Source organism: Rhamphochromis longiceps, linkage group LG3, assembly GCF_057381845.1.
Source record: "Rhamphochromis longiceps isolate RC_006_pf linkage group LG3, R_longiceps_female_GT1.1, whole genome shotgun sequence".
Classification (NCBI taxonomy): domain Eukaryota; kingdom Metazoa; phylum Chordata; class Actinopteri; order Cichliformes; family Cichlidae; genus Rhamphochromis; species Rhamphochromis longiceps.
This window is the reverse complement of record NC_140559.1, coordinates 38831700-38856177: the sequence shown is the minus strand read 5'-3', so window position 1 is coordinate 38856177 and position 24478 is coordinate 38831700. Positions and strand designations below refer to the sequence as shown.

General features: G+C 43.1%; 2 protein-coding genes across 2 annotated transcripts in view; one reads left to right on the top strand and one right to left on the bottom strand.

Annotated features, from left to right (window-relative positions):
• ndrg2 (NDRG family member 2) overlaps positions 1-21865 on the top strand; it is a 48063-nt gene extending 26198 nt beyond the window's left edge. The window contains exons 2-16 of the mRNA XM_085396914.1: positions 1115-1200; positions 5298-5339; positions 9846-9951; positions 10050-10170; positions 10768-10830; positions 11126-11186; positions 18768-18854; positions 19110-19166; positions 19268-19371; positions 19465-19503; positions 19595-19646; positions 19769-19816; positions 19907-19942; positions 20453-20504; positions 21210-21865. Coding sequence (XP_085253040.1) covers positions 1126-1200; positions 5298-5339; positions 9846-9951; positions 10050-10170; positions 10768-10830; positions 11126-11186; positions 18768-18854; positions 19110-19166; positions 19268-19371; positions 19465-19503; positions 19595-19646; positions 19769-19816; positions 19907-19942; positions 20453-20504; positions 21210-21373 — 1107 coding nt within the window. The 5' untranslated portion in view covers positions 1115-1125 and the 3' untranslated portion in view covers positions 21374-21865. The remainder of the gene's footprint in view (positions 1-1114; positions 1201-5297; positions 5340-9845; positions 9952-10049; positions 10171-10767; positions 10831-11125; positions 11187-18767; positions 18855-19109; positions 19167-19267; positions 19372-19464; positions 19504-19594; positions 19647-19768; positions 19817-19906; positions 19943-20452; positions 20505-21209) is intronic.
• LOC146674548 (uncharacterized) lies at positions 12389-14082 on the bottom strand. The gene has a single exon (XM_085385141.1). The coding sequence runs from the start codon at positions 14080-14082 to the stop codon at positions 12475-12477; it is 1608 nt and encodes a 535-aa protein (XP_085241267.1). The 3' UTR covers positions 12389-12474.
• Positions 21866-24478: the final 2613 nt, after the last annotated feature.

Below are 24478 nucleotides of genomic sequence, written 5' to 3'. Positions count from 1 at the left end.
CGTTTGATGTTATTTGCATGTCAAAGGTCCCTATGTATGTGCTGCTGCAAAATGCAGTCTATTAACAGGTCTTGCAGATAACTAAAGTGTATGAGAATAAATGCAAAAGCCCTTCAGTTGCTCCAGATCAATCTCAGGTGACATACTAACATCTGAATGAATGAATCGTGCAGGTGAACCGTTATTTTGCCATTTCTTTAACCATGAAAGTAGCACCTTAAAAATCCTGTGGCAGTGGGATGTCTGGAGTCGTGACTGGGAGGGCCTCTGATTGAATTCCCAGACCAGTGCAAAGATCAATGCGGGGAAATTAAATAAGCTTAGCTTCTCCTTCCACCTTTGCGATGCCCGCGGGAGCAGCTTTTAGCTCCTAGTTGCTGCGGTGGAGCTACAGTAACGTGCAGTAACAAACACTGTCGCTGTAAAGGTGTGAAGGTGCCTGAAATTAAGCGACACGCTTGACCAAGTTTCATTTTCCCCTTTGACAACATTGTTATCAGCCGCTGGTTTGTTGGCTGTCGTTTCTCACAATCGCACAATGGTGCATTAACTTATGTAAAGTGCTTAGGAAGAAATGTTGATGCACTTTCTCATTTTATTGTTACTTTATACAAATATCAACACAACAAAGTGTTTTAATATAATAATATAATTTTGATATAATGGATATAATATATATCATCAGTGGTACGCATTAACACTGGTAAAAAAACCAAAACTTGGCTGATATATCTTATTGTTTTTGTTGTTTTCTGTACTAATAAACAAATGAATAAAGAATATTTACAAAATATCCTGAACACTTGTGTTTTTTTTAAGTGTACCTCGACTTATCCATCTGTCCTTTTGTCTTTTAGCTCCTTCTCCCTCTGTCCCACAATCCATTTCTGCTCTACTGGGACTAATTACTAATTAACTTTCAGTCCCACAGCGCAAACAGAGTCGCAGAGGGCAACAGCGACATACAGTATTTAATCACTTGTTGTGCGTGTGCATAAATGCCTGCATCGGCCCTTTTATGTGTGCTCCATGCCCCTATAACAGTATCCAGTATTTCTGGAGGATTGACTTTAAAAATAAGAAGTACTCATTGTGCCTTTTTTTCTCCGTGCAGGAGGCAACACCATGACAACAGAAATGCAGGAGATCGCCATCACGGAGGATAAGCCTTTACTCACGGGTCAGGCTGACACCACCAAGGTCTGAGATGGAGCTCTTACAGATACATGCATGTTATACAAGACTAAATCTCCAATATACTATGATTTAATGTAATCTGATCAATAAAGAACATCCGCACACACACACACACACACACACACACACACACACACAGTGAGCATGACATGAAAGCACAAGCAAACCAAGAGAAAGAAAAAGAGGGCTGGTGTATGTGCAAGTGTGTCACTATGTGTCCTTGCTGTGCATGTGTGCATGAATGAAAGTGTTTTTGAGTCTGAACAAAGCCTACATGTGACAACATGTGTTCCAAGCACATTTGTGCATGACTTTGTGCGTCAGTGTGTACTTATATAGATGTGTGTGTGTGTGTGCGCACAGCTGCAGCACTGGCTCATATCTGCCAGGTTGACGTCAAAGCCCCGAAGGATCGGGAGCAGATCCTCTGCTCTGCTGGGCTGATGTTGCCGTGCAGATGCAGCGCTGCAGAGCAGAGCCCCCTTGTGGACAAAGAGCAAAACACAGTAGTGAAACAAAAACAACAGAGATTTTTCTGCAGTGGTTCTCCTGGTGTGAACCCCAGCTTTGGCCTTTCTCAGTCGAGTTTACACGTTCTCTAGTTGACAATGTGGGCACTCCACAGTGTGGCTTCCTCACATGGTCCAAAGACGTGCATGTTAAGATAACTGGTAATTAACTCTAAACTAGCCATTAATGTGAGGGACTCTGCAGTTTCTAACTCGATCCAGTGATTTTTTTAATCTATTTTCCAAGCTGTGACTAGCATTGATCTCTTTTAGTAACTAATTTCCTGATTTTTAATTGTTTTTAATAATTAATTAATACTTCTTCTATCTTGATATATGCTTCAGGTAAAATGGTAAACAGCAGTTTTATCAGAACATGACCAAAAACACAAGAAATTCACAGAGAATTAGAAGTGAACAGACAAACCAGTAATGGACAAGCAAGATCCGGGACTTTATATACACCACACATGGTGACCTATGACCAGCCGTCATAGGGAGAGAGGCGGGGCATACCCTGGAGAGGTTGCCAGGCTGTCACAGGGCTAAAAGATGACAAATCAGTCTCACCGATTAATCGTGGGAGTGTGGAAGGAAGCTGGATTAACCCGGGAGAGAACCCAGGCAAGCACAAAGAGGACATGACTTCACACAGTATTCAGACCCAGGACCTTCCTGCTGTGAGGCAACAGTGCTAAACTCTTTATATACACACAAGGAGCTCGTGGGGAACAGTTAGAAACAATCGAGAAGTCAGGGTTTACAGGAGGATAGTACAAAAAGCTCCTGTGTCTTCTACATACAAGTTTTTGACCTCAGTGGGAAAATAAATGAGGTCAAAGAATTAAATCAAAATTTGTAAAAGAGGACAAAATCAGCCCAGAGAGTGTGACCGCACTTATGAAACAGTAGCTGTTGTTGACGTGGTTCTGCTGTGGACTACCGGACACACTTGGCCCTGTCGGTTCTTCATGCACCCACAGCGTCCTACCAGTCACAAAGTTAAATGAAGTGCTCGCCCTCAACTTATGTTTTCTCTTCCCGCTGAGATGATTTAACTCTTAGGCAAGACCCACAGCATCCGCGACTGAAGCCAGATTAATTAATGATAATCATAAAGTCTGGCAGTACAGCCTTCATACTTACTAAAGCTGGGCTGCCAGACAGACGGAATGGGTCTTTAACCAATGCAAAGAGAACTACACCATCATGACTTTGATCATTTTAATATAGCAGTCTGTTTGTGCATAGAGTATTTGACTTTCACAGGGCAACAACTTCAAAACATCTTGATAACAAGTAGCTTTTACTGCCGTAGTCTGCCTGTGGGCTTATTGCTTATTCTTTATAACTCTAAATATATGACATATGAGAACTGGAGTGCTTCTCAGCTTGATGATCTGCATCATGGTGTTCATTTGTGCTTGTGATTGGTCTAATTTGAGTTTCCTCTTTCCTTTTGGATTTCAGCAGCAAAAAAATGTATTGTCCATGTAACTCAGAGACCTCTGAGCAAAAATGACAGAATAAAGAGGGGTGATGCAGACAGAAGCTCTAAAGATATGGAACATATAAACTAAACTGGAAATAAAAAGCAGCAACCTGTAACAGCCTGTAATAATGTGTTTTTCACCCTACAACAACAACAACAACAACAATCTTTATTTATAGAGCACATTTAAAAGCCTTGGGCATACCAAAGTGCTTTACATAAAACAATAAAAAATAAAACAGTTCTCACACCCTTACCCTACAGGGTAAGGGTGTGAGATGTGGATCAACTTTTTTGTGGAAAAGGTCACATAATGGTTCAATTTGTTGACCATTATGTATCACTCACTGGTATCTACTCCACCCAGGTCACAACCTCCACAGTAATTGATCGACAGTCAAGGTTTTCAATAATCAGGCCCCATCTCATCCTAACGACCTCATAGTACCGTATCACCCCATTAGAGCACTTTGCTCTCAGACTGCAGGCCTACTTGTTGTTCCTAGAGAATTTAAAAGGAGAATGGGAGGGAGAGCCTTCAGATCTCAGGTCTCTCTTCTGTGGAACCAGATCACAATTTAGATTCAGGAGACAGACACTGTTTCTACTTTTAAGATTAGGCTTAAAACTCTCCTTTTTGCTAAAGCATATAGCTGTGGCTGGATCAGGTGACCCTGAATCCTCCCTTACTTATGCTGCTGGGGACTTCCCATGATGCAATTCTTCACTCTCTGTGTGTTTATACACCTCTCTGCATGTAATCATTAGATTAAAATTTTCTCCGGCTCTCTTCCACATCATGTCTTTGTCCTGTTTTCCTCCCCTCACCCCCAAACAGTTGCGGCAGATGGATATAATTATTATAGTTTCGTATTTTCCAATTCATTTGTATTTTTATATCATTTTAACTTTGTTTTTAATTCAGTTTACTTTCAGTTAGTTTCTAGAGTGGATTTTCTAATTTCAGTTTAGTTTTAAATGTATGAAAATGTTTAGTTTTAAGATTTAAGAAAAATCAGTTTTGAAAGTAAGATCACTCACAATATCCTTTTAGACACCAGTCACAATAAACATGTCTCTCGTTTTTACTAAACTAACAGGTACTAAAACTAATGACATTTCTACCTATTTGACTTATTTTATTATCAAAGTTCAGTTATTTCGGTTTGTTTTATTTATTTCAAGTCATTTATTTCAGTTAACTATAAAGTGTTTTTTTCAAATCTAGTATTAGTATTTAGTTTCATTTTGTAAAGTATAATAACCCCGCTCCCTGAGCCTGGTTCTGCCAGACCTTTATTCCTGTTAAAAGGGAGCTTTTCCTTCCCACCGACACCAAGTGTTACAGAGAGGATTGTCCTGATCATTGGGTTTTTCTCTTTATTATTTTAGGTCTTTACCTTACAATATAGAGTGCCTTGAGTTGACTGTTGTTGTTATTTGATGCTATCTAAATAAAACTGAATTGAATTAATCGAGCCAGCAGCCTCTCTTCAGTCACCAACCCTCTAGGACTTCCTCTTTTCTCCTCAGCGATGACTTCCATCTGTGCCCACGCCCATCTCCACTTCAACTTCCCACACTGTTAATTTTCTAAGAGCTTGTGATGCTAGTAATTCATTAGTGGGGGTAAACGGATCCAAAGCTGCAAGTGAGCCACCCGTTTGAAACCCAGGCATGTCACAACCACCTGCTCCTCTGAAGGGGCTCTCTGCTGGGGTATCAGCCGCGTAATGCTATCCATCCTGCCTTTGTGGGTGTCAATTAGGAAGCAAAGCCTCTCTAGACATGAAAGAACAAAGAAATGAAAGAACAGCAGGCTGAGATGTCACTCCTTTGGACTCAATTTTCAGTAATGCACACTAAAAAGATAAATTTAAGGAGTCCTAATTAAGATTTTTTTAAGAAGCAAAGTGAGAATTTATTCTGATTTGTTCAGCTGGTGGGTAATGAGTCCTTCTTAGTTTTTAGCTTGATTTACTTTTAAATAAATCTTGTCCCCGTAGTACCCAAACAGGCAGGACATCACTTACTTCCAAATGTAAAAAGAAATCTTTGTGCACATTTTGCTAATGAGACTGTCGCTCTTTTTCTAACAGGATGCTGAACTGGCTGCTAGGATACTCCTGGACCAAGGACAGGTGAGACTGTCTGTGAAATGCATGCTAATGTGTTTGAATAAGCATTGCATTATTACTATTATTGAGTTATAAATGAAATACACAGTTATTTTATTCAACTTTATTCAAGTATATTTAGTAACTCTGCAGAGGCTTCTTTTCCAGTCAGTAGTCGATAGGAAAAATATAGAAGCGGAATGAAAATCGCTGCACAGAAGAGTTGTTAGTAGGGTTTGGAAACTATTAATAATGGATTTAGCTGTATTTTACAGATTTTTGCAACAAGACAGGTTTCTGTGAGTGTTTTATTTCTTCATTGTGCCCCTTTCCCATGAATATGGTGCCCATCCTGTTGTGTCCCACTGACGTTTGAAAATCAGCCCATTTTTTTGAGCAGTTGAGAACTAACTTTGCATCGTACAGTCATGTAACAAGAACATTTTCACTGCACTCTCTGCAATTATGTAAAAAAATTAAGTGCACTCTTACTGCTTCCATAGGAATTACGAGGTGCACTTGATTAACTCATCATCAGCAAGCGTGAGCAGAAGGTTTGGGGATTTGCTGCTCTGGAGCATTCATACGTGTGTTAACACACAATGCCACTGTCTTTCTAGGAGTGGACATTGGAGCAAATTCCCCCCAGTTTCTGTATGTGCAACACTCAGAGCTACCCTAAAAAATACAAGAGCTACATCTCAGACTCTAAATGTTAGGATATTAAATGTTAAAGTTCATGACAGCACAATTAGAAAAAGACTGAACAAGCTTGGCTAGCTTGGACGGACTGCCAGGAGAAAGCTCCTTGTCTCTACAAAGAACATGCCAGCATGGTTTAAGTTTGCAAAGTTGCATCTGAACAAACCGCAAGACTTAGACAGATGACACCAAAGTGGAGAGACCACGGCTGGAGAAAACCAAACAAAGCATAACAGCACGAACAGCTCATACCAACTGACAGGTGGTGGAGGGGTGACGGTTTGGGCTTGTTTTGCAGCCACAGCAGTTGGGCACCTTGCAGTCACGGAGTTGACCGTGAACCCCTCTGTAGACCAAAGTATTCTAGAGTCACATGTGAGGCTGTCTGTCTGACACCTAAAGCTTGGCCTTAACAGGGACGCCAAACACACCAGCAAGTCTACAATCAAGTGGCCCAGTTAGAGTCCAGACTGATTGAAATGCTGTGACCTTCAGAGAGCTGTGCATAAATGAATGCCTGCAGACCTCAATAAAGTGAAGCAATGCTGTGAAGAAAATTGAGCTAAAATGTGTCCACAATGATGCGACAGACTGATAAAGTCGCACACAAAAAAAGTGATTGAGTTATTGCTGCTAAAGATGGTTCTACAAGCTGCTGAATCAGGTAGTATGCTTAGGTTGTCAGAGGATGGTAGTTGAAATGAAATTGCATTGAATTCCCATGGACAGAAAGTCATGAATAAATCTATGAGCTGCATCTTGTGAATCATCACAGATCACAGTGTCCCAAAACTCAGGGCTATTTGTTCCCTTTTCTTTTTTTATGGATTTATTTCTGCTACATTAAACCTTAGTACAGTGATGGTTGAAAATGTGAAAACACATCTGTATCCACTTTGTATATAATTTGCTAATTAAAGACCAAAGGCTGTCAAGGACTCAAGCTCCAGTCTTTATGATGCTCTTTAAAACTTAAAGGCAGGGTTGAAGAAAAACAGTCGTTTTAACATTAGCATGTTAGGGTCAAACCAACTTTCTGGACAGAAATAGAAAAAAGGCAACACAAGCTCAGGTTGGCAATGATTTTAGAAGAATACTCCAGTAATCGAGATGGGTCGATAGAAATGAAGCACAAGGCTGTGGAGTCTGCTGGTAAACCAGAGTGAGGCTGCAGAAAGACTGAAAGCTGGCATCCATGTGAATGGACTGAAAACAAGCTGTTGAGTGAAAGCACAGGAGAAATCAGATCCAAACACAGGAGAGGGGAATGAGTGGTGAGCTGCAGTAAACAGACCCTGCAGGGGGAGGAGCTGAGGAGCCACAGGTGTGGCTGATCTCACAAACTTATGAATACAAAAAGAAACACAAGAGATATTGGCTGTATCCCAATTCAGGGTCTGCAGCCTTAAAGTACGCAGCCTCAACAGTCCTCAAGGGCCGCGTACTCAAAGACCGCTAACGCCAGAAGTGCGAGGCTTGTGAAATGGGACGGTCTAGCCTCCGTCGCGCTGCCCAGGTTGTCTAGCAACCATGATACTAACAGCTGGAAACGTTTCATGCAGCTTTGTTTGACAGAAATGAAGTAGAATATATTTTGTTCATTTGTTTCTACGTGAGCTTTGTGTGATTTAAAAAGTATCTGAGGCTGAGACCACAGGACTGTAAAACATGATAGTTGGGCTTCATTTCTGTACTGAACAGTCATTTCAAGATTAGCTAGTAAATAACAATTAGCTAATGTTGTTCATGTGGTAATGTAAATATAATATGGCCAATATTATATTAATCATTATTAGTTATTACAGCAGTGAACATGAACTCTGTGTCAAATACTGAGCCTCAGTAAAGATTCAAGTTGCATTTATTTATATGTCCTATCACCTTAAATCTTCACTCAAAGACAAGTATCTGTGACAGTGCATATATAGATGTATTATAAATAAGAGACAAATATTGTTCATTTAATATGTTGGCATTACTAAATTTGGCTCATTGCTTACATATATTTATAAAAAGAAAATGTACGAGCTGTGATAACTGTTTCTGATAAAATGAAGAGTAGACTGATATATTGAATATTCCTTTATTGGGTGAGAAAATCAGACCATGTCATAACTGCTTTAAATCATACAGAATAGATATTAGAGCCTTAAACAGGCTGACTTCTGCTAAATGGGTCAAACTGGGCAGAAAGTATACAAACACATAACATCCTTATAGAATATGATGTAACACTATAGATCAACTTAGCTCAGAATATATAAAGCATATAAACAATTACAGCAATATGATGCAACAAACACAGCAGTGCTACTGATCCAAAATACTCAAAGCTTCATAGAACTGAAACAAACATTTATTTTTAGCTCCATTCTGCTGCTGATACAGACTTTAGGTTTCTGAACATTAAACTTGTTGCTGCCTTTCATAGTGTGTAACTTGAAGGCCCTGAGTACTTTCTCCCACACTGAAAACACTGGGATGATACAATTATTTGAACATTACCTAATAAGACTGACTCAGGACAGACAATTAGTTATGTTAAACTTTCCTAGCAGTCCTTCACAAACAGGGAACAGTCTGTCTATTCTCTCCATCTGTCAGCTGCTGCTGGCTCTTCCTCCTCCTCTTCCTCACACACTGTTGAGTTTGTCCTGGTGGATCATCAGGGGTGCAAAGCCTCACAGATGATGTGCAGCAGTGGGTCCCTCAGTCTGTCCTCACTCTGGACACTTGCAGTTGTCACACATGGAAATCAAATGTGTGATAAGCTGCAGGATTCAAACACAAGTGTGACTTATAAACACATGTTCATACTTTTATTCCACAATCAGAGAGAAAGAAAAAGAGAGAGAGTGCAGGACAGACAGACAGGTGACAGTCTCAGGTGTATACACTGCTACAAACAGGAGGATTTAGTGTTTGTGTTATTACGAGTGCTAAACAAGAAGAGTTCCCAGATGGTACAGTGGACACATGTGTGACTGCTGTGATTAAAGCATCTTTCTTTCAGCTTAACGAGTGAACCGTCAGCTCGTTCAAACACACGTTAAAGTCCGTTTGGCTCGACACCACCGAACAGAGGCAGCAATATAACATAGCTAACATTAACAGTGCAGTGGATCCTGCTTGTGCCGTGATATTCAGGACTGCAAACCGAGCAGCATCACTGACTTTCAGCTTGTTGTGTTTGTGGATATATGACTGACTTTAATTATCCACAAAATCATCACATTCTGCCGTCTCAGTGTGGACGGGAGGCCAAAACGGAGAGAAAACGATGTTTTTGTACGAAAACGCATTAGTGTGGACGTAGCCATAGATAGAATAGGGGGATAGAAACATCCCCCTGTGACACTCTTATCTGTCAGCCTGTCTCAAGTATCGCAGTCTAGAAAAATTGGATGACCTGAAGTGGAGGAATGGATATAGAACTTGCAATTTATTAACTTGAGTGTATACAAGGTCCACATTCATACAGAATTTGCAAAGAGCTAGAGAGGAATACTCAGTTTTTGGAGACAAAATAAGAGGCAAGACATGGTTTGGACATGTGCAGTGTAGCAGTGGTGGATGTCTTTGACAAAGGTTGTTGAATATGAAGAAAAAGAGAAAGAACTTGTTGAAGATGAGTTGGTGCAGGGTTGGTGAGACAGGGGAGGATGCTAGGGACAGGGCGAGAGGGAGGCAGACGATCGGCTGTGGCAAACAGCCAAAAATAAAAGAAAGTTCATGCACCGAAAAGGTTATTATTTTTGTTTTCCATGCCAGATGTTACCATCAGGTTGACGTTGTTAAGTCTGTGTTTGTTCGTGTTGCTTTCTCTAGGAGCACAGTGTTGAGACTCCGCATGGCGTCCTGCACGTGACCCTCCACGGCACGCGAACCACCCGTAGGCCCGCCATCCTCACCTTCCACGATGTGGGTCTGGACAGTGAGTAGCTCTCTCTCCAAGTCAAACAGTCTCTTGCTTGTTACCGATTGCGTTTTTTCCTCATTATCTTTGTTTACTCTGTTTTTGTTACCTGGCAGGTAAGAGCTGCTTCTCGCCTCTGTTCAAATTCGAAGAGATGCAGGAGATTGTCAAGAATTTCACCCTGATTCACATCGACGCCCCAGGACAAGAGGAGGGGGCCGCCGCCTACCCTGCAGGGTGAGACAGTCATCGTGTTTGATAAGGTGTCCTGCAGTAACCTTGCAATTTTTTTTTTAAAGTAAACTTCTGAGAAATGGAAACAATCTTCCGTACAGGCCTGAACCTAATCTCTTCTAAAAATCCTTACCATTCTCCTCTCTCACATCTCCCCCTGCACCATGTCTGTTCTCTAATGCGCTCTTGTCAGAGGTTTAAACAAAATCCCTTCTTTTCTCTCCCCGTACTTCTTATTCCTTCCCCCACGAGTACTTCTCTATCACTCCCTTTCCTTGTGAGATTATTTTAGTGGCTCAGCAGGATTTTGTTTCATGTATTGTGACAGATTCTCAGCTCTGACCCTTCGCTTCTGCCGCTGCTTCTCGAAATTGAAGCTCATTCTCTTTGTGGTCTTAAATCCTTGTGGATAGAGGTGTTAGCCGTCGTATTTACTTATGAAATTTATCTAATGGATCAGCGCTGCCCAGCTACCATGAATAGGTTGAGGAGATCTTAGATAAGAATGAGTATTTCCTGGGTAACATAACATTCTTCACATATTTGTTTTCATATTAAGCCGCTTAATTGCATTAAGCTCATTTGTGTGTGCTGTTGTAGTTACCAGTATCCCTCCATGGAGACCATATCAGAGATGATCCCAGCTGTCCTGCAGTTTTTCAAGTGAGTTAACCGTATTTATTGTGATGTGACCGCAAGCAATTTTTTTGGATTTGTGTAACAGAGCTAAGTGGCCTTGAGACACACAGCGCTACCTGCTGTGGTGACCTTGTTGAAACTGTTTTGCCTCATATCTTTGCAACTATTTCCATTTTCTTGTCAAAATATAAAGAAAAGGGTGGTTCAAGAATTTTGCACAATGCTGTAGATATATAAATAACCAGAGTGTTCAGCAACAATTAACACTGTGTGCACATGTGTATGCTGTAGGTGTTAATAACCTTTATCGTTCTGTCAGCTTCCGTACTGTAATCGGAGTGGGTGTGGGAGCAGGAGCATACATCCTGGCCAGGTTCGCGGTAAGCATCTTTTTCTTTTGTAGAGCTGTCCTGATGAGTCATTTCAGATCCTGCTTTAGCACTCGACAGAGGTCTTATTTTGCATTAACACAGGATGGTGTCAGTTCTTGTTTACAGTTTTGCGTGGGGCTGACTGTAAGAGAGAAGAGTTCAGCAGGAACACTTTGTAAAATAAATGTTAAACTGTGATGCTTGTGGATATTTATGTGCAAACCTCTTAAAATAAGAAAAAGCTGAATGCTCATTAGCTTTGGTTTAAATGTGAAAATCAACATCATCTCCAGACAAAATGCGTCCACAAAATTAGTTTTCTTCTGGGTCACTTCCTGATGTCGAATAAAGAGTTCCCAAATAATTGAAATGGTTTTTAATTGATGTTAAAACTTCAACTTCAAAGGGCTTTTTATTAACGAACATTAAGTGCAGAGAAGATGTCACGGTCTGGCTGGCAGACCGTGGGGAGATGGGGAAATAGGACCCAAACGCCGGACTCTTCAGTGCAACAGTGTTTATTTACAAGGTGGTGAAGTAAACAACAATAAATCCCCAGTTTCCCAGACTCCCGTGGAGTGTCTTCTTCCCAAAAGTCCCCGTGTAGTGCTCTCTGCCCCAGTGTCCCTGCACTCCCCGTGCTTACTGCTCCTTCTCGTCCCACACTCCTCCTGAGGGGAAAACAATAGAGGCAGCCGTTAACACTTATCCCAGCAGGCATACACTCACACTTGACTTGTTTGAAGACTGACGTGTAGTCAAACGCAATAATCCCGCGTCGGTGGAAGCTCCATCGCTCATCTAAATAGCTCCCCCGACGAGCCCAGATGAGGAGCAGGTGTGCGGCCAGGACTTCGGGTGTGGCCAGCCCTCAAGTTAGACCACGCCCCCAGGGCTGAAGGTGCCTGTAACTTGGCCACAGCAGAAAGGCAAAACACACACATACCTGCCTACATACAGATGTGCATAGGGGCAGTGCAGACAACACACCAAATAATAATAATAATAATAATAATAATAATAATAATAATAACAATAACAGTCACAGTCCCCACTGCCCACGGACCCCGAGTCCCCAGAGCCGGGTCCGTGACAGTACCCCCCCTCTAAGGGTCGGCTCCCGACGACCCAAAACACAACAAAAACCACAACCCAAACATCTCAGGGCGGGCGACGGGGGGGAAACAGGACGGAGGGCCGGAAAACCCCAGTTCAAAAGTCCAACCACTGCCATGGTGGCAGCAACAGTTCTTGCGGCCGACCCAGTGGACCGCAAGCAGGCAAAACCCGCTATGGGTCAGGCAGTGGTGGGAAAACCGTTCGGGCGGGAGCAGAACGCTTCAGGCGGCCTGCCACGGATCCGGTGGCGACGGCGTTGCAGTTCCGGCGGGCGGCCACGGGTCCGGTGGCGGCGGCGTTGCTGCTCCCGCCTCAGCACAACCCACGATTCCCGATGTACCGGCCGGGCTGCAGGACGTGGCGGCCGGGCTGCAGGACGTGGCGGCCCCTCCGGCACGCCGACCTCCAGCTCTGGCTCAGCGGATCCCTCCGGACCTCCGAGCTCCTCCGGTGGCAGCGCGGGCTCACCAGGCTCGCTGAGCTCCTCTGCTGGCAACGCCGGTCCCTCCGGCTCGTTGAGGTCCGCCAGCAGCGGTGCGGGCTTCTCAGTGGGTGGCTCGCTGAGCTGCTCCGGCTCACAGGGCTCCTCCGGCATTAGCTCGCTGGGCTCCTCCGGCATTAGCTCGCTGGGCTCCTCCGGCTTGCTGAGCTCCTGCTCGGGCAGCGCGAGCTCCACCCGCGGCTCCCGCTCGCTGAGCTCCTGCTCGGGCAGCGCGAGCTCCTCCTGCGGCTCCCGCTCGCCGAGCTCCAGCTCGTTGAGCTCCTCCAGCAGCGGCGCTGGCCCCCCAGCTGGCTCGCTGAGCTCCTCCGGCTCGCTGAGCTCCTCCGGCTGCAGCGCGGGATCCCCCCGCACGCTGAGCCGGTCACCCGGCGGTGACGACGGCGACATGGCAGCAGCAGGCGGTGGATGCGGTGGCAGAGCAGTGGATGTGGAAGGTGGAACAGATGATGACTGACCGACTAGCTGGGCAGCTAATTGAAGTGAGGGTGATATGTCCAACATGAAGGGTGGAGAGGAAAACAATGTTACCGCTGGCTCAGCAATTTCCAGGGGGCCAGAGGCAACTGAGGCCTCCGGTTCAGCCTCTGGGGAAGCCCTGGGGAGAATCTCAGCCTCCCGATTGTCTGTAGTGGCAGGCTCATGTTCTAGCACTGGGTCCGCGGCTCCTCGTGCGGTCAGTCCAGAGTCAGCTGGTTCTTCCCAAACCACAGGAGTGAGGTGAGCTACGGTTTGACGAGGATGACGCCGGCGCCGTCTCTTTCGTGTTGGCGGGGCAAAGGAACCTGTCCCCTGTTCATCTGTGACTGGATTCGTTAAAATGACAGGGTCCGGTCTACTCACTGTGGTGACCAGCACTGCCGGTCTTTGGTCTGCTGGCACAGAGGCCATTGAAGAAGTGAGAGGAGATGGAGTAGGGCACCGTCCTCCTTGCAGTGGAGGGTCCAATAGGTGAGCAGCAAGCGGCGGTGGGAAAACCTTCCGCCTATTAAGAAAAAACCAGGCAGCGAGGGCTGCCAGGGAGGCAGCCGCATCCTCCTTGCCCGGACAGCCTAAACCAAACAGTTCAAAGCTAGAGCTAGCCCTCAACACAGTTACAATTTGAATTAGTTTTGCAATGTCCAGAAAGCTCATGGAACAGGTGGTTGAAGACAGGAAGGCATCAAAAAATACGACCTGCATGTGTCTCTGATGTGGATCCGCCGCCTGGATAATGCTCCGACAGTATTTCCAGAGCTGGGCGAGCAATTCCTCCTGTGAGACGGTCCTTGAGTCCGCTGGGCCCATAATGGCGGGATTATTCTGTCACGGTCTGGCTGGCAGACCGTGGGGAGATGGGGAAATAGGACCCAAACGCCGGACTCTTCAGTGCAACAGTGTTTATTTACAAGGTGGTGAAGTAAACAACAATAAATCCCCAGTTTCCCAGACTCCCGTGGAGTGTCTTCTTCCCAAAAGTCCCCGTGTAGTGCTCTCTGCCCCAGTGTCCCTGCACTCCCCGTGCTTACTGCTCCTTCTCGTCCCACACTCCTCCTGAGGGGAAAACAATAGAGGCAGCCGTTAACACTTATCCCAGCAGGCATACACTCACACTTGACTTGTTTGAAGACTGACGTGTAGTCAAACGCAATAATCCCGCGTCGGTGGAAGCTCCATCGCTCATCTAAATAGCTCCCCCGACGAGCCCAGATGAGGAGCAGGTGTGCGGCCAGGACTTCGGGTGTGGCCAGCCCTCAAGTTAGACCACGCCCCCAGGGCTGAAGGTGCCTGTAACTTGGCCACAGCAGAAAGGCAAAACACACACATACCTGCCTACATACAGATGTGCATAGGGGCAGTGCAGACAACACACCAAATAATAATAATAATAATAATAATAACAATAACAGTCACAGTCCCCACTGCCCACGGACCCCGAGTCCCCAGAGCCGGGTCCGTGACAGAAGAGGTCACTCGACTTTCTTATAGAGAGTTCTACGGTGGCCCTGAGAGGCCAACCAGACTGCAACTTAAGAAAACACCAGCAATAAGAAAAATGCTGCAAAAGCACACAAAACACAATGGAAATAGGAAAAACAGATTTCCAAAAGCACAATGGAAGTGTTTCTGGGGAGACAATAACCCGACGGACCAGTTGCAGGAACCCAAAACATGGTAGATGTGTTTTATCATGATTCATATAATACTGATGACGGATTTTTAGGCTAATAGTTAGGCTAACACACTTACCTCTAGAGCTGGGCGATAGAACGATAACGATATGTATCGCGATATAACTTTTACTCGATAGAGAAATTAAGCTATCGCGATAGACCTCGCCGCTCTTGTCCTCTTAAAAAAAAAAAAAAAAAAAAAGGTCAGCCAATCCAAATTAAGCAGCGCAGAGCCGAACCAATCACAGCCGCAGCGTCACGTCGCGTGACTTGTTACGTACAGCACAAGTGCCAAGCCGCACGTGTGTTTGTTTGGGAAGCAGCCAGCGGGTAATGGAGCCAGCGCGTAATGGAGGAAATGAGTGTGCCGACTAGAAAAATCAACCGAGCGTGACCGAAGAGAAAACAGATGATGGTTCCAATGCCGGAGAGATTGTCGAACGGAAGAGCCAAAGAAGGTCCGTAGTGTGAAGGTATTTTGGCTATTTCAAGTCTGACAAAAACAGAGTAGCGTGCACTGTAAATGTGCCGAAAGCAAGTCTGGAAATACAATAAACTGGTGCATGCGTCACACTGTGCGCCACGTTATTGTTTCGGTGAAATGAATTTCTACAATACTGTTACTGTTAATTCTACTCTCTGCAGTGTTTAAATGCTTACATATACACACAGTTACTGTCCCTCCACACATACGACTCTGTTCTGCTTCTATGCCCCAGCTTTGTTTACTTTTTCCCACCGAGGCTTCTAGACTTCTGATTGGCCAACATTTCTGCACGGTTAGGAATCTAGTGCCACCTGCTGCTTTGGCATGTTCATAGCAGCGTTTTCCTTCATTTCTGCCTTTATGTGTGGATGGGATGATTTTTTAAAACGAAAACGGAAAATCTCCGTTTTCAAAAATACCCGTGTACATGTGGACGTAGCCTCAGTCTCTGACTGGAAGCGCTAATTCGTCATTCGGCTTTTGTCAGACTAAAGTAACTGTTAAAAGTGTTTGAAAAGCTAAGCTATACAACAAGGAGAGATTGAGAATTTCCTTTTAGTTCTCAGTTTATTTGATATTGACAAAAGTTAGTCAGTTTTGTCTGTTCTTCTGTAAAACAAACTAAGATTTATTTTTAGAATTAATATTTTGTTTCTAAGTGGAATTGACAATTTAGTCTGTTTTGTTTGTTCTATTTTGAAACTTAAACGCTTTAGCGGCTGCCTTTTGTGTAGTTTGCAATATTTGCCTTTATTTATCTGAAAAAGTCTCATGTTCCTTAAGTACATCTACCCTGTTGAACTTATTATGGGAAATAAATATTTAAATAAAAACAAGCTGCTGATTATTTCACATTTTACTTGTGAGCAACGGCACATTTAAATCTTACAAATATAGTTATTTGGCTTATATCGTGATAGATATCGTTATCGCCTGAAATGAAAAAAACATATCGTGATATGAAAAAATCTCATATCGCCCAGCTCTACTTACCTCTCATCTTTTCTTTCCTCACAAAACCGATAGATACTCCACTTCTTTTAAGTGTCTCCAGCACAATTCTTAGCATATTTTGGTTCCTGCAACTGGTCCGTCAGGTTATTGTCTGCCCAGAAACACTTCCCTTGTGCTTTTGGAAATCTGTTTTATTTCTGTTTTAGTTTTTCCTATTTCCGTTGTGTTTTTGCAGCATTCTTCTTATTGCTGGTGTTTTCTTAAGTTGCAGTCCGTTTGGCTTCTCAGGGCCACTGTAGAGTTCTGTGCCGTTCTCCAGAAAACAGCAGATCTGGCAGAGCTGCCACCGGTGAGGAGCTTCTTACTGAGCATGTGTGACAGATATAAAAGAGTCTGGACATCATGCTGCCTGAAACTGCCTGGTTTATTATACCCTGTTGTTCTTGCCCTAGCTAATGTAGTGATCGAAAACTGCTTCCAGTTTCGACGTTTCCTCCTGTACCAACCCTGATGTGGAGGTTTTGTGTGAATTGTAACACCTATCGCTCAGGAGAACACTATTTGTGTCTTCAGCGGTGGTATAACCAGTACAGAGCTGTGGCCACGTCACTGTTTGCTTGCAGCTCGACCGATGTGACTAGTTAAACTGGCTCATGACAGGTCTGGCAGTGGGTCAGTGATGATCTGAGGAAGCAAATCCTTTGAGGGTCACACAGGCCTCCACCTGTTAACTAACAGCACTCCTGTTGGGTACCAGGGTGAAATCTTTAGACCTTAACCTTATCTTTGTGCAGTGGATCCTGGTGTAAGACATTGTCTGGCCTCGTAGTCACTGTACGTAGGCAGTTCCTAGAAAACAACAGCAATCATGTCACTGACTAGCCCGTGATCTGAATCCGACTGAGAACTTCTGGGAGTATCAGATTCAGTCAAATAAAGCCACTTACGGTCCAGGAGATCACTGAATCCCTGAACTTGGACGAGATCCCAGAGGACACCATCCTGCTTCTCATCAGGATCATGCACACACATTAGAGAGTGCATACATCCACATGGGAAGCACACATTCATATTACCGAACCACATTATGCCTCTGATTTTAATTTTTAACTGACTTTTGGTGGGATTTTTGAATCCAGCCTTCAAAGAGTTGATGGCTTTGGTTTCTGCAATTTAAATAATGTCAGCAAAGATCTTCATCCTGAATATTTCACTCATTAAGATCCGATATGCGGTAGAGCTGGGCGATATATCGAGTTTTTAAAAAATATCGATATATTTTTATACGAGATATAAGATGTGACAATATCCTTTATATCGATATAGTCTATGTTACGTTATAATTATACCTGTGGAGCCGCAAGTTTGCCTCTCTTTCATCCACTTTTGTCTCTACGCAACGTTACTCCGCCTCGCCTCTCCTTCACTGAACACAACTCCCCCTCCTCCCCCATCGCTTCACCTGCAGGAAGCAACAAGATGGACACGGCAAATCTCCGTTAATGAGTTACTGCGCATCGCCCCATGTGCGTCAACGTGTTAGCTAGCTAACCACGCTAACGGGCTAACCACGCTAACGCCATGCAGCCCAGAGGTGCTGCACGGACTAAAATCCTTTCATTTTCTCAAAAGTTGACAGCGCGCCTTATGTATGAATTCTGGTTGTGCTTGATGACTGCGAACCGATTTTATGTGGCGCTCAGCAATCTGTCAAAAAATGTTTTAGTACGACTTTGGTAAGCTACGGTGCTGCACCGCTTGATGGATTGTCGGAGCATTACGGCTGAGCCTCGCGGAGTGATACGTACAGTGCTTCAACGTAATATTACCCTACTGTGTATAAGGACCATAAATGGCACCTGTTAAGAGACGTGGTTGCGAAGCGGATTTCAAACTCCAGGCTGTCAGTCACGCAGTACAAGTTGGGAACAGAGCAGCTGTGAAATCTGTCTTTGTTATTGTGCTCAGTGTCTTTTAGTTTACATTTTGACTGCACAATTGTGAGCTTTTTGTTATGCACAAAAACAACATTGTTTTCTTTTATTTATGGAGCATTATTATTTAATAAATGCTCATAATTTATTTTTGAGTAAATTTCATGTACATCTGCTCTATGTTAATAAAAGTGCCTGTGTGACATCTGGGACACAGCTTTGACTAAGAACTCTCTTTTTGTTCTTACTTTATGGCTTTAAAAAAATATCAAGATATATATCTCATATCGCCATCCAGCTAAAAAATATCGAGATATGAATTTTGTGTCATATCGCCCAGCCCTAATGTGCGGTTTGTTTTCCCTTCACCACGTGAGCCGTAAATATAGATGTATGTGAGATAGTGTCACACTGTCAGTGAACACTTCTGCTTTCTCTCCTCAGCTCACAAACCCAGATGCAGTGGAAGGTCTGGTTCTGATCAACATCGACACTAACGCCCGAGGATGGATAGACTGGGCTGCTCAAAAGGTTTCTTTCTCTCTCTCTTCCTTCCTTCCACGTCAGGGCTGCAGTGGCCGTGTACACAGAAACATCATTTAATCTTGTTAGTCCTAATGGGAGTTACTCATCAATGTAAAAATAGCTCTGGATATGAAATTACGTGACTTCACGCACGGTCTGTGTGTTCTGTGCTATTGATCATGTAATTGTTTATCGTATATTTCATCGCGCTTGATTAAAATAAATAAACTGCCTGAATGATCCCCCCTCTTTCCTCTCCAGCTCAGCTCCGTGACGTCCTCCCTCACAGAGCAGATTCTGTGCCACCTTTTCAGTCAGGTACATTATTAGATCCATAAGTGTTTAAATGACAGATTTTTTTTTTGTGAGTTAAATAAAAAATTGAGAAAAAAGGATCAAATGTTAAACCGTTTTTCTAGGAGGAGCTGTCGTCAAGCACAGATCTAGTGCAGTCTTACAGAGAGCGCATCTCCAAAGCTCCCAACCTGTCCAACATGGAGCTCCTGTGGAAATCTTACAACAGGTAAACATAACATGCTGTCGTGCATCATGACTTAAATACAAATAATCGACCTTACATCAAACTACCACTGACACCATTTCTTTCTCCTTGCAGTCGTAGAGACCTGATCTTTGACCGCAACAGCGCTTTCAAGTAAATACCCACTCTCTGATTTTTTTTACTAAACATTAATCTCTCAAATCTTCAAACTTCTAATCAGCACCTGTTTCTGTTTGACCCTCAGATGTCCTGTGATGCTGGTGGTGGGCGATCATGCTCCCTATGAGGATGCTGCTGTAAGTTTCTTTTATTATTTGACACTTACCTGAACGGCTGTTTGCACCGATTGTACGTTTCTGTGCAAAAAAAGGATCTGATGGGTTGTAACAAAGACTGTGTTTCTTTCTGTAACCACCAGGTGGAGTGCAACAGCAAAATGGACCCGACAACAACCTCGTTCTTAAAGGTGGTTTTCATACGTGTGTCCTCAGTGTCTGCATCGTCTGTCTGTCTTTGTTTTTTTTCACCTTTACTTACATCTTCTGTTCTTCTGCAGATGGCTGATGCTGGTGGTCTGCCTCAGCTGACTCAGGTAAAAACACCTTAAGATCTCTATAATAACACACATGTGACATAGGTGTGGATGTTAAATCCACCCTGGGCAATACTTCAGTGTGAAAAGAACATCTTGATACTTTTCCATTGTGTCACACTCACAGGTGCCTAATTAAAAAACTTAGAACAAGCCAAATTTTGGCTTCTGTTCCCACATAGCTGTCATGAAAGGAAGATTTAACTACAGAGATCAAGATCCATTTAAAACAAAGCAGTAAATATATTGATGTCTTGTTGGTTTGTGGGGATTGACTCGTGTTAGGAGTCTGCTACAGGTAGCCACAAGGCGAATTGTAGTTTTTCACACATACGCGGTAGCTTCATTGTCTTTTAGCCCCAGAGGTTAGCAAATGTTTTTAGGTGTCAAAACTAAAACGGATACCCTGGGCTTCCACACGGGGTCCTCAGTGAGCACCATTATTCAGTGCAGCAAACGAGTTAAACATGTTTTTGGCCTGATATGTAATGTCCTGTGTTTTTTTTGCAGCCTGCTAAACTTACTGAGGCTTTCAAGTATTTCATCCAGGGCATGGGCTACAGTAAGTCCACTTTATCAAGCAGTTATCTTCCTTATTTCTACAGAGACATGGCTTTAGTATTGTTTCCTATTTGCTTCATACTTTTATTTCGATACTCTGTTTAGTTACATACCCTCATCGTGAGCATGAATGTTGTGGTCATTTGGGCTTTTAATGATTTCTTTGAACTGTTCTTTTTTCCACGGTGTAGTGATTGTACAGCATACATCTGACTTTAAAAGCTTTGACTTCTGGAGTGGACTTTGGGAAGGCCATTCCAGAAGCTTAATGTTAGCCAGTTTTATACATTCCAAAACCAGGTTTGATGTGTGTTCGGGATCCTGTTGGAACACCAAACCGTGTTTCAACTGTCCAGCTATTGATCTAAGAGGAAGTTGAAGAATTTGGAGGTAGTCTAGTGAGATGTTAATAGGTCTTGGCCTCATCTGACCCTGTGCAGATTAGAGAAAATTCAAAATAAATTGAAAATTGCCCCCCTAATCCTTGTTTTTTTAACGCTATTAAAGATGTATGCTGTATAGTCTTTCCATGCTGGAAAAATAACAATTCAAGTAAATGATTAAAGGCCACAAATTGTCAATCATGTCCATTATGAGTGTGGATGACCACAACTATGTGTTGTCAGCAACATTTCCTTACCTTTTGATACCTGACTGTTTCCATGACTTGTACTCTTACTGACCGTTTCTCTGTGTTTCTCCACAGTGGCTTCATCTTGCATGACTCGCCTGTCCCGCTCTCGTACCACCTCCCTCTCCTCCTCCTACTCCATGGATGGCTCCCGCTCTCGCTCCCGCACCCTGTCCCAGGGCTCGCAGGGCGGCCAGATGCCGCCCAGCCCCTCCCAAACGATGGAGGTGTCTTGCTGAAGAAAAACAAAACGATAGAAAGAAAGAGCGAGAGTGGGATGAGAGGAGGGTGGAAGCAAAAGGAAGGGAAAGATGAAGCATGACAATAATGCAGAGACAAGATGAATGGGTTACTTATTTGTCACTAAACAACTCCTTTCATTCCCCACAAAGAGCATAGGAATATGGATGGTTAGAGAGAGGGAGGGAAGGAGGAAGAGGAATAGAGTGACTTGAGTGGAAAATAGAAACCCTTCTCTTTACAACCTCAGCCCAAAGCAAAGTACAACCGGCTGTTCTGCCATAAACATGAGTCTTTAAAAGGCATGAAGAGATTATTAAAGCAAAGGAGGGGGTGACGAACAGCAACTAGTCCTCTCTCCCTCTATTGTCAGCCAATAGAGCCCTTTAATTTAGATTTACAGTGCAGCGTACAAAACCAATAGTAATAATCCTGAAAACGGTATTGTGGATGTTGATGCTGATGATTCTGATGTTCTTGATGATGATGATGATATTGAAGCTAATGATGATAGAAAAAAAAAACAGTAACTTTTCTCTTTATTACATAATGACTTAAAAACGACATAGACAAAAAAAAAACGTACTATAGCAGAGATACTTATAACAATGTGTGTCTACTACTTTTAAAGCTAGTTTTTATTGTGTTCTTCTTCTTTTTTTAATCATTTCTTTTATGGGATTTTTTTTCTTCTTATATGTAACCTGTCTCAGCAAGGGGCTGAAGATACTGATTGGCTGACCCCATCATATGGAGACAGCCAATGAGATCCATTGTAGTGACTACTTCCTCCTTGATGTTGCCAGATTGTTTTATGTCTTCCATTTGGCCCTCGTCTATAAGTGACTGTAATCTTTCCCCCCCTCCATTGGATTTTGATGTGATGGACAAGAAGCTTTTATTTTATTTTATTTTTTCTTCTGGACTGTTTGGAAGTTGCATGCCTGCTATCAACTCATGTTAATATTGAATGGATAATTTTGTTTTGTTTTTTTTCTTTTATATTCTGCTAAGTTGTGTGAATCTGTGTTCGTGTGTGTGCTGTTTCGAGTTATGGCCTGGAGGTAAACATAGGTGAGACTGAGGGTGTTTTGCGCGCTTTAATTATCACCCTATTGATAGTAGTCGCCGCACATTCAGAAGTGCTTCCAATACTGCTGGCAGTCTTGCACTGCGTGTCTTAATATCCACACTTGTGTTCTACCACTCACCAGGGAGCATCCCATCATCGGTAGCATGCTCGTATGGATATTGCATTTCAGTGCTCGGTGTGGCCAGAAAGGGATCACTGTGTTCATCATCTATCTGGGTTGTAATCTCTTAGCCTTGCCCATGCACGGATACCTCCAAACAAACCCAGCTAGCATACTTGACTTCATGTGTGCTGCGGTGGTGGGGGGGTGCGGGTAAAACCAATGCGTACTCCTCTCCACCCACTTTATTCACCAACGGGGACAACAGAGTCATGTTTGCATATGTTTATACTAATATGTGTGAGTGTGAGAGGGAGTGTGTGGGGAGAGAGAGAGAGCAAATGTCAGTGCTCGTGTCTTGTAAGCACAGTTAACCAATGAAGATGGAGAAAGGCCCAGGTTACCTACAAAAGTTTTAAGACCAATAAAACCCCTTGTGACTTATCAGTGACAATGAACCAGCCCCTTCACTGCCACCATGCTCAGATAATATATAAGAATAGAAAACAAGAGTTTCTTCAGCCACTCTCTGAACTCTGAGCCAACCGGTTGGAGCCAATAAGCTTAAGCGTCCTGCCAAAACTAAAAGCCCCTCAAGAATCGAGGTGTTTATTGACCAAATTCTGCCATCAGAAGTGCTCTGAGCTAAACGTGCACCTTTAAGCATCAGTTATCATAAATAAATTCATCCAGATTCTCACTGAATTGCTAATACTTAATAATTGCAAATAAAGTCAAAGCTTACCACTGCCCTGTGCCAAGTAGCCATTACACGGACTGTGCTTTTAAAGGACCATGTTTGAGCCCAGTCCATTGCATGCGTTTATATTCTAATGCATGAAAGCACGACCACTGAGTTGGAAGATGCCTGTTTCATTTAAATGCTATTTAATTCTCCTTTTTCCAAACCTGACTCATGAAGCGGACATGGTTGTGATGCGATGGAAGGCCTTAGATGTGAGCTTGGAATTATAATTGATGGTCGGAATGATGACGGCAACCTGTTTTTGAGTCACTCCCCTCCGATCCATAATAGGCTGCTTATGCAGTGCATAAACGGCCTATTGTACCATCAACATCTTTTGCAGAAGATGTGGAAAACACAAATACTGATGATATCATGCCGCATGCTTGTGCATGATAGATTGTGGCATTAAAGCATGTGGGTTGCAGACCATTGTGCTGGAGTGTACAATGTAATTGCTGGGCTCATTTCAGGATTAAAGCCTAGAAATTTTAAAAAGGCCAAATAAGGAAATCAGAGTGGTTGAACAGGGCTATGTGATTGTAAATGCTTGTCCATTTTGTCTTTTTTCTTGTCTCTTAGTTTTTACAGTTCAATTACATTTTTCTTTCCCCTTTGATTTGTTTTAATGATCTTTCTTTGTTTTATGTATATGAAGTGTTAGTTTACTGTCCCGATGTACTCACAAGTTAGTTAAGCGTGTGATAGTTCTGGAGTAACTTTTTTAGCATTAGCGCTTATAAGGGAGAATAATATAATTAACAATTAAAAAAAAAATTAAAGAGAATCAAACTTGTGTGGCTAATTGCTCTGTGTAACACAATGAACATCCTAAAAAAAAGCAAAGAAAATAAAATTAATAGAAGCTTAAGAGAACTGTCTTGTCTCCTGACTTCTTTTTTCTGTGTTGTGTTCAGCATTGTACAATGTATAGGCTAGCTTGTACCCATTGGTGACACCGATGAGCTCAGTGCTGCTGAGCAGCAGTCCAGTGAGGGCACAAGAAATAAAAAAAAAAACAACTTTTTTTAAAGATGTTTCGTATTTGTTCTGTGCTAACCAAAGATTTTTTTATGTTTTTATTTTTGTATTATTCTGGAACGTTAGGGATGCAACGATACCAATTTTTTCAAACCGATACGATACCGATACTTGGATCTGAGTAC

Bases quoted from the DNA above. Each gene is read 5' to 3' on its own strand.
- LOC146674548 (XM_085385141.1), bottom strand. From the start codon at position 14,082: ATGGGCCCAGCGGACTCAAGGACCGTCTCACAGGAGGAATTGCTCGCC.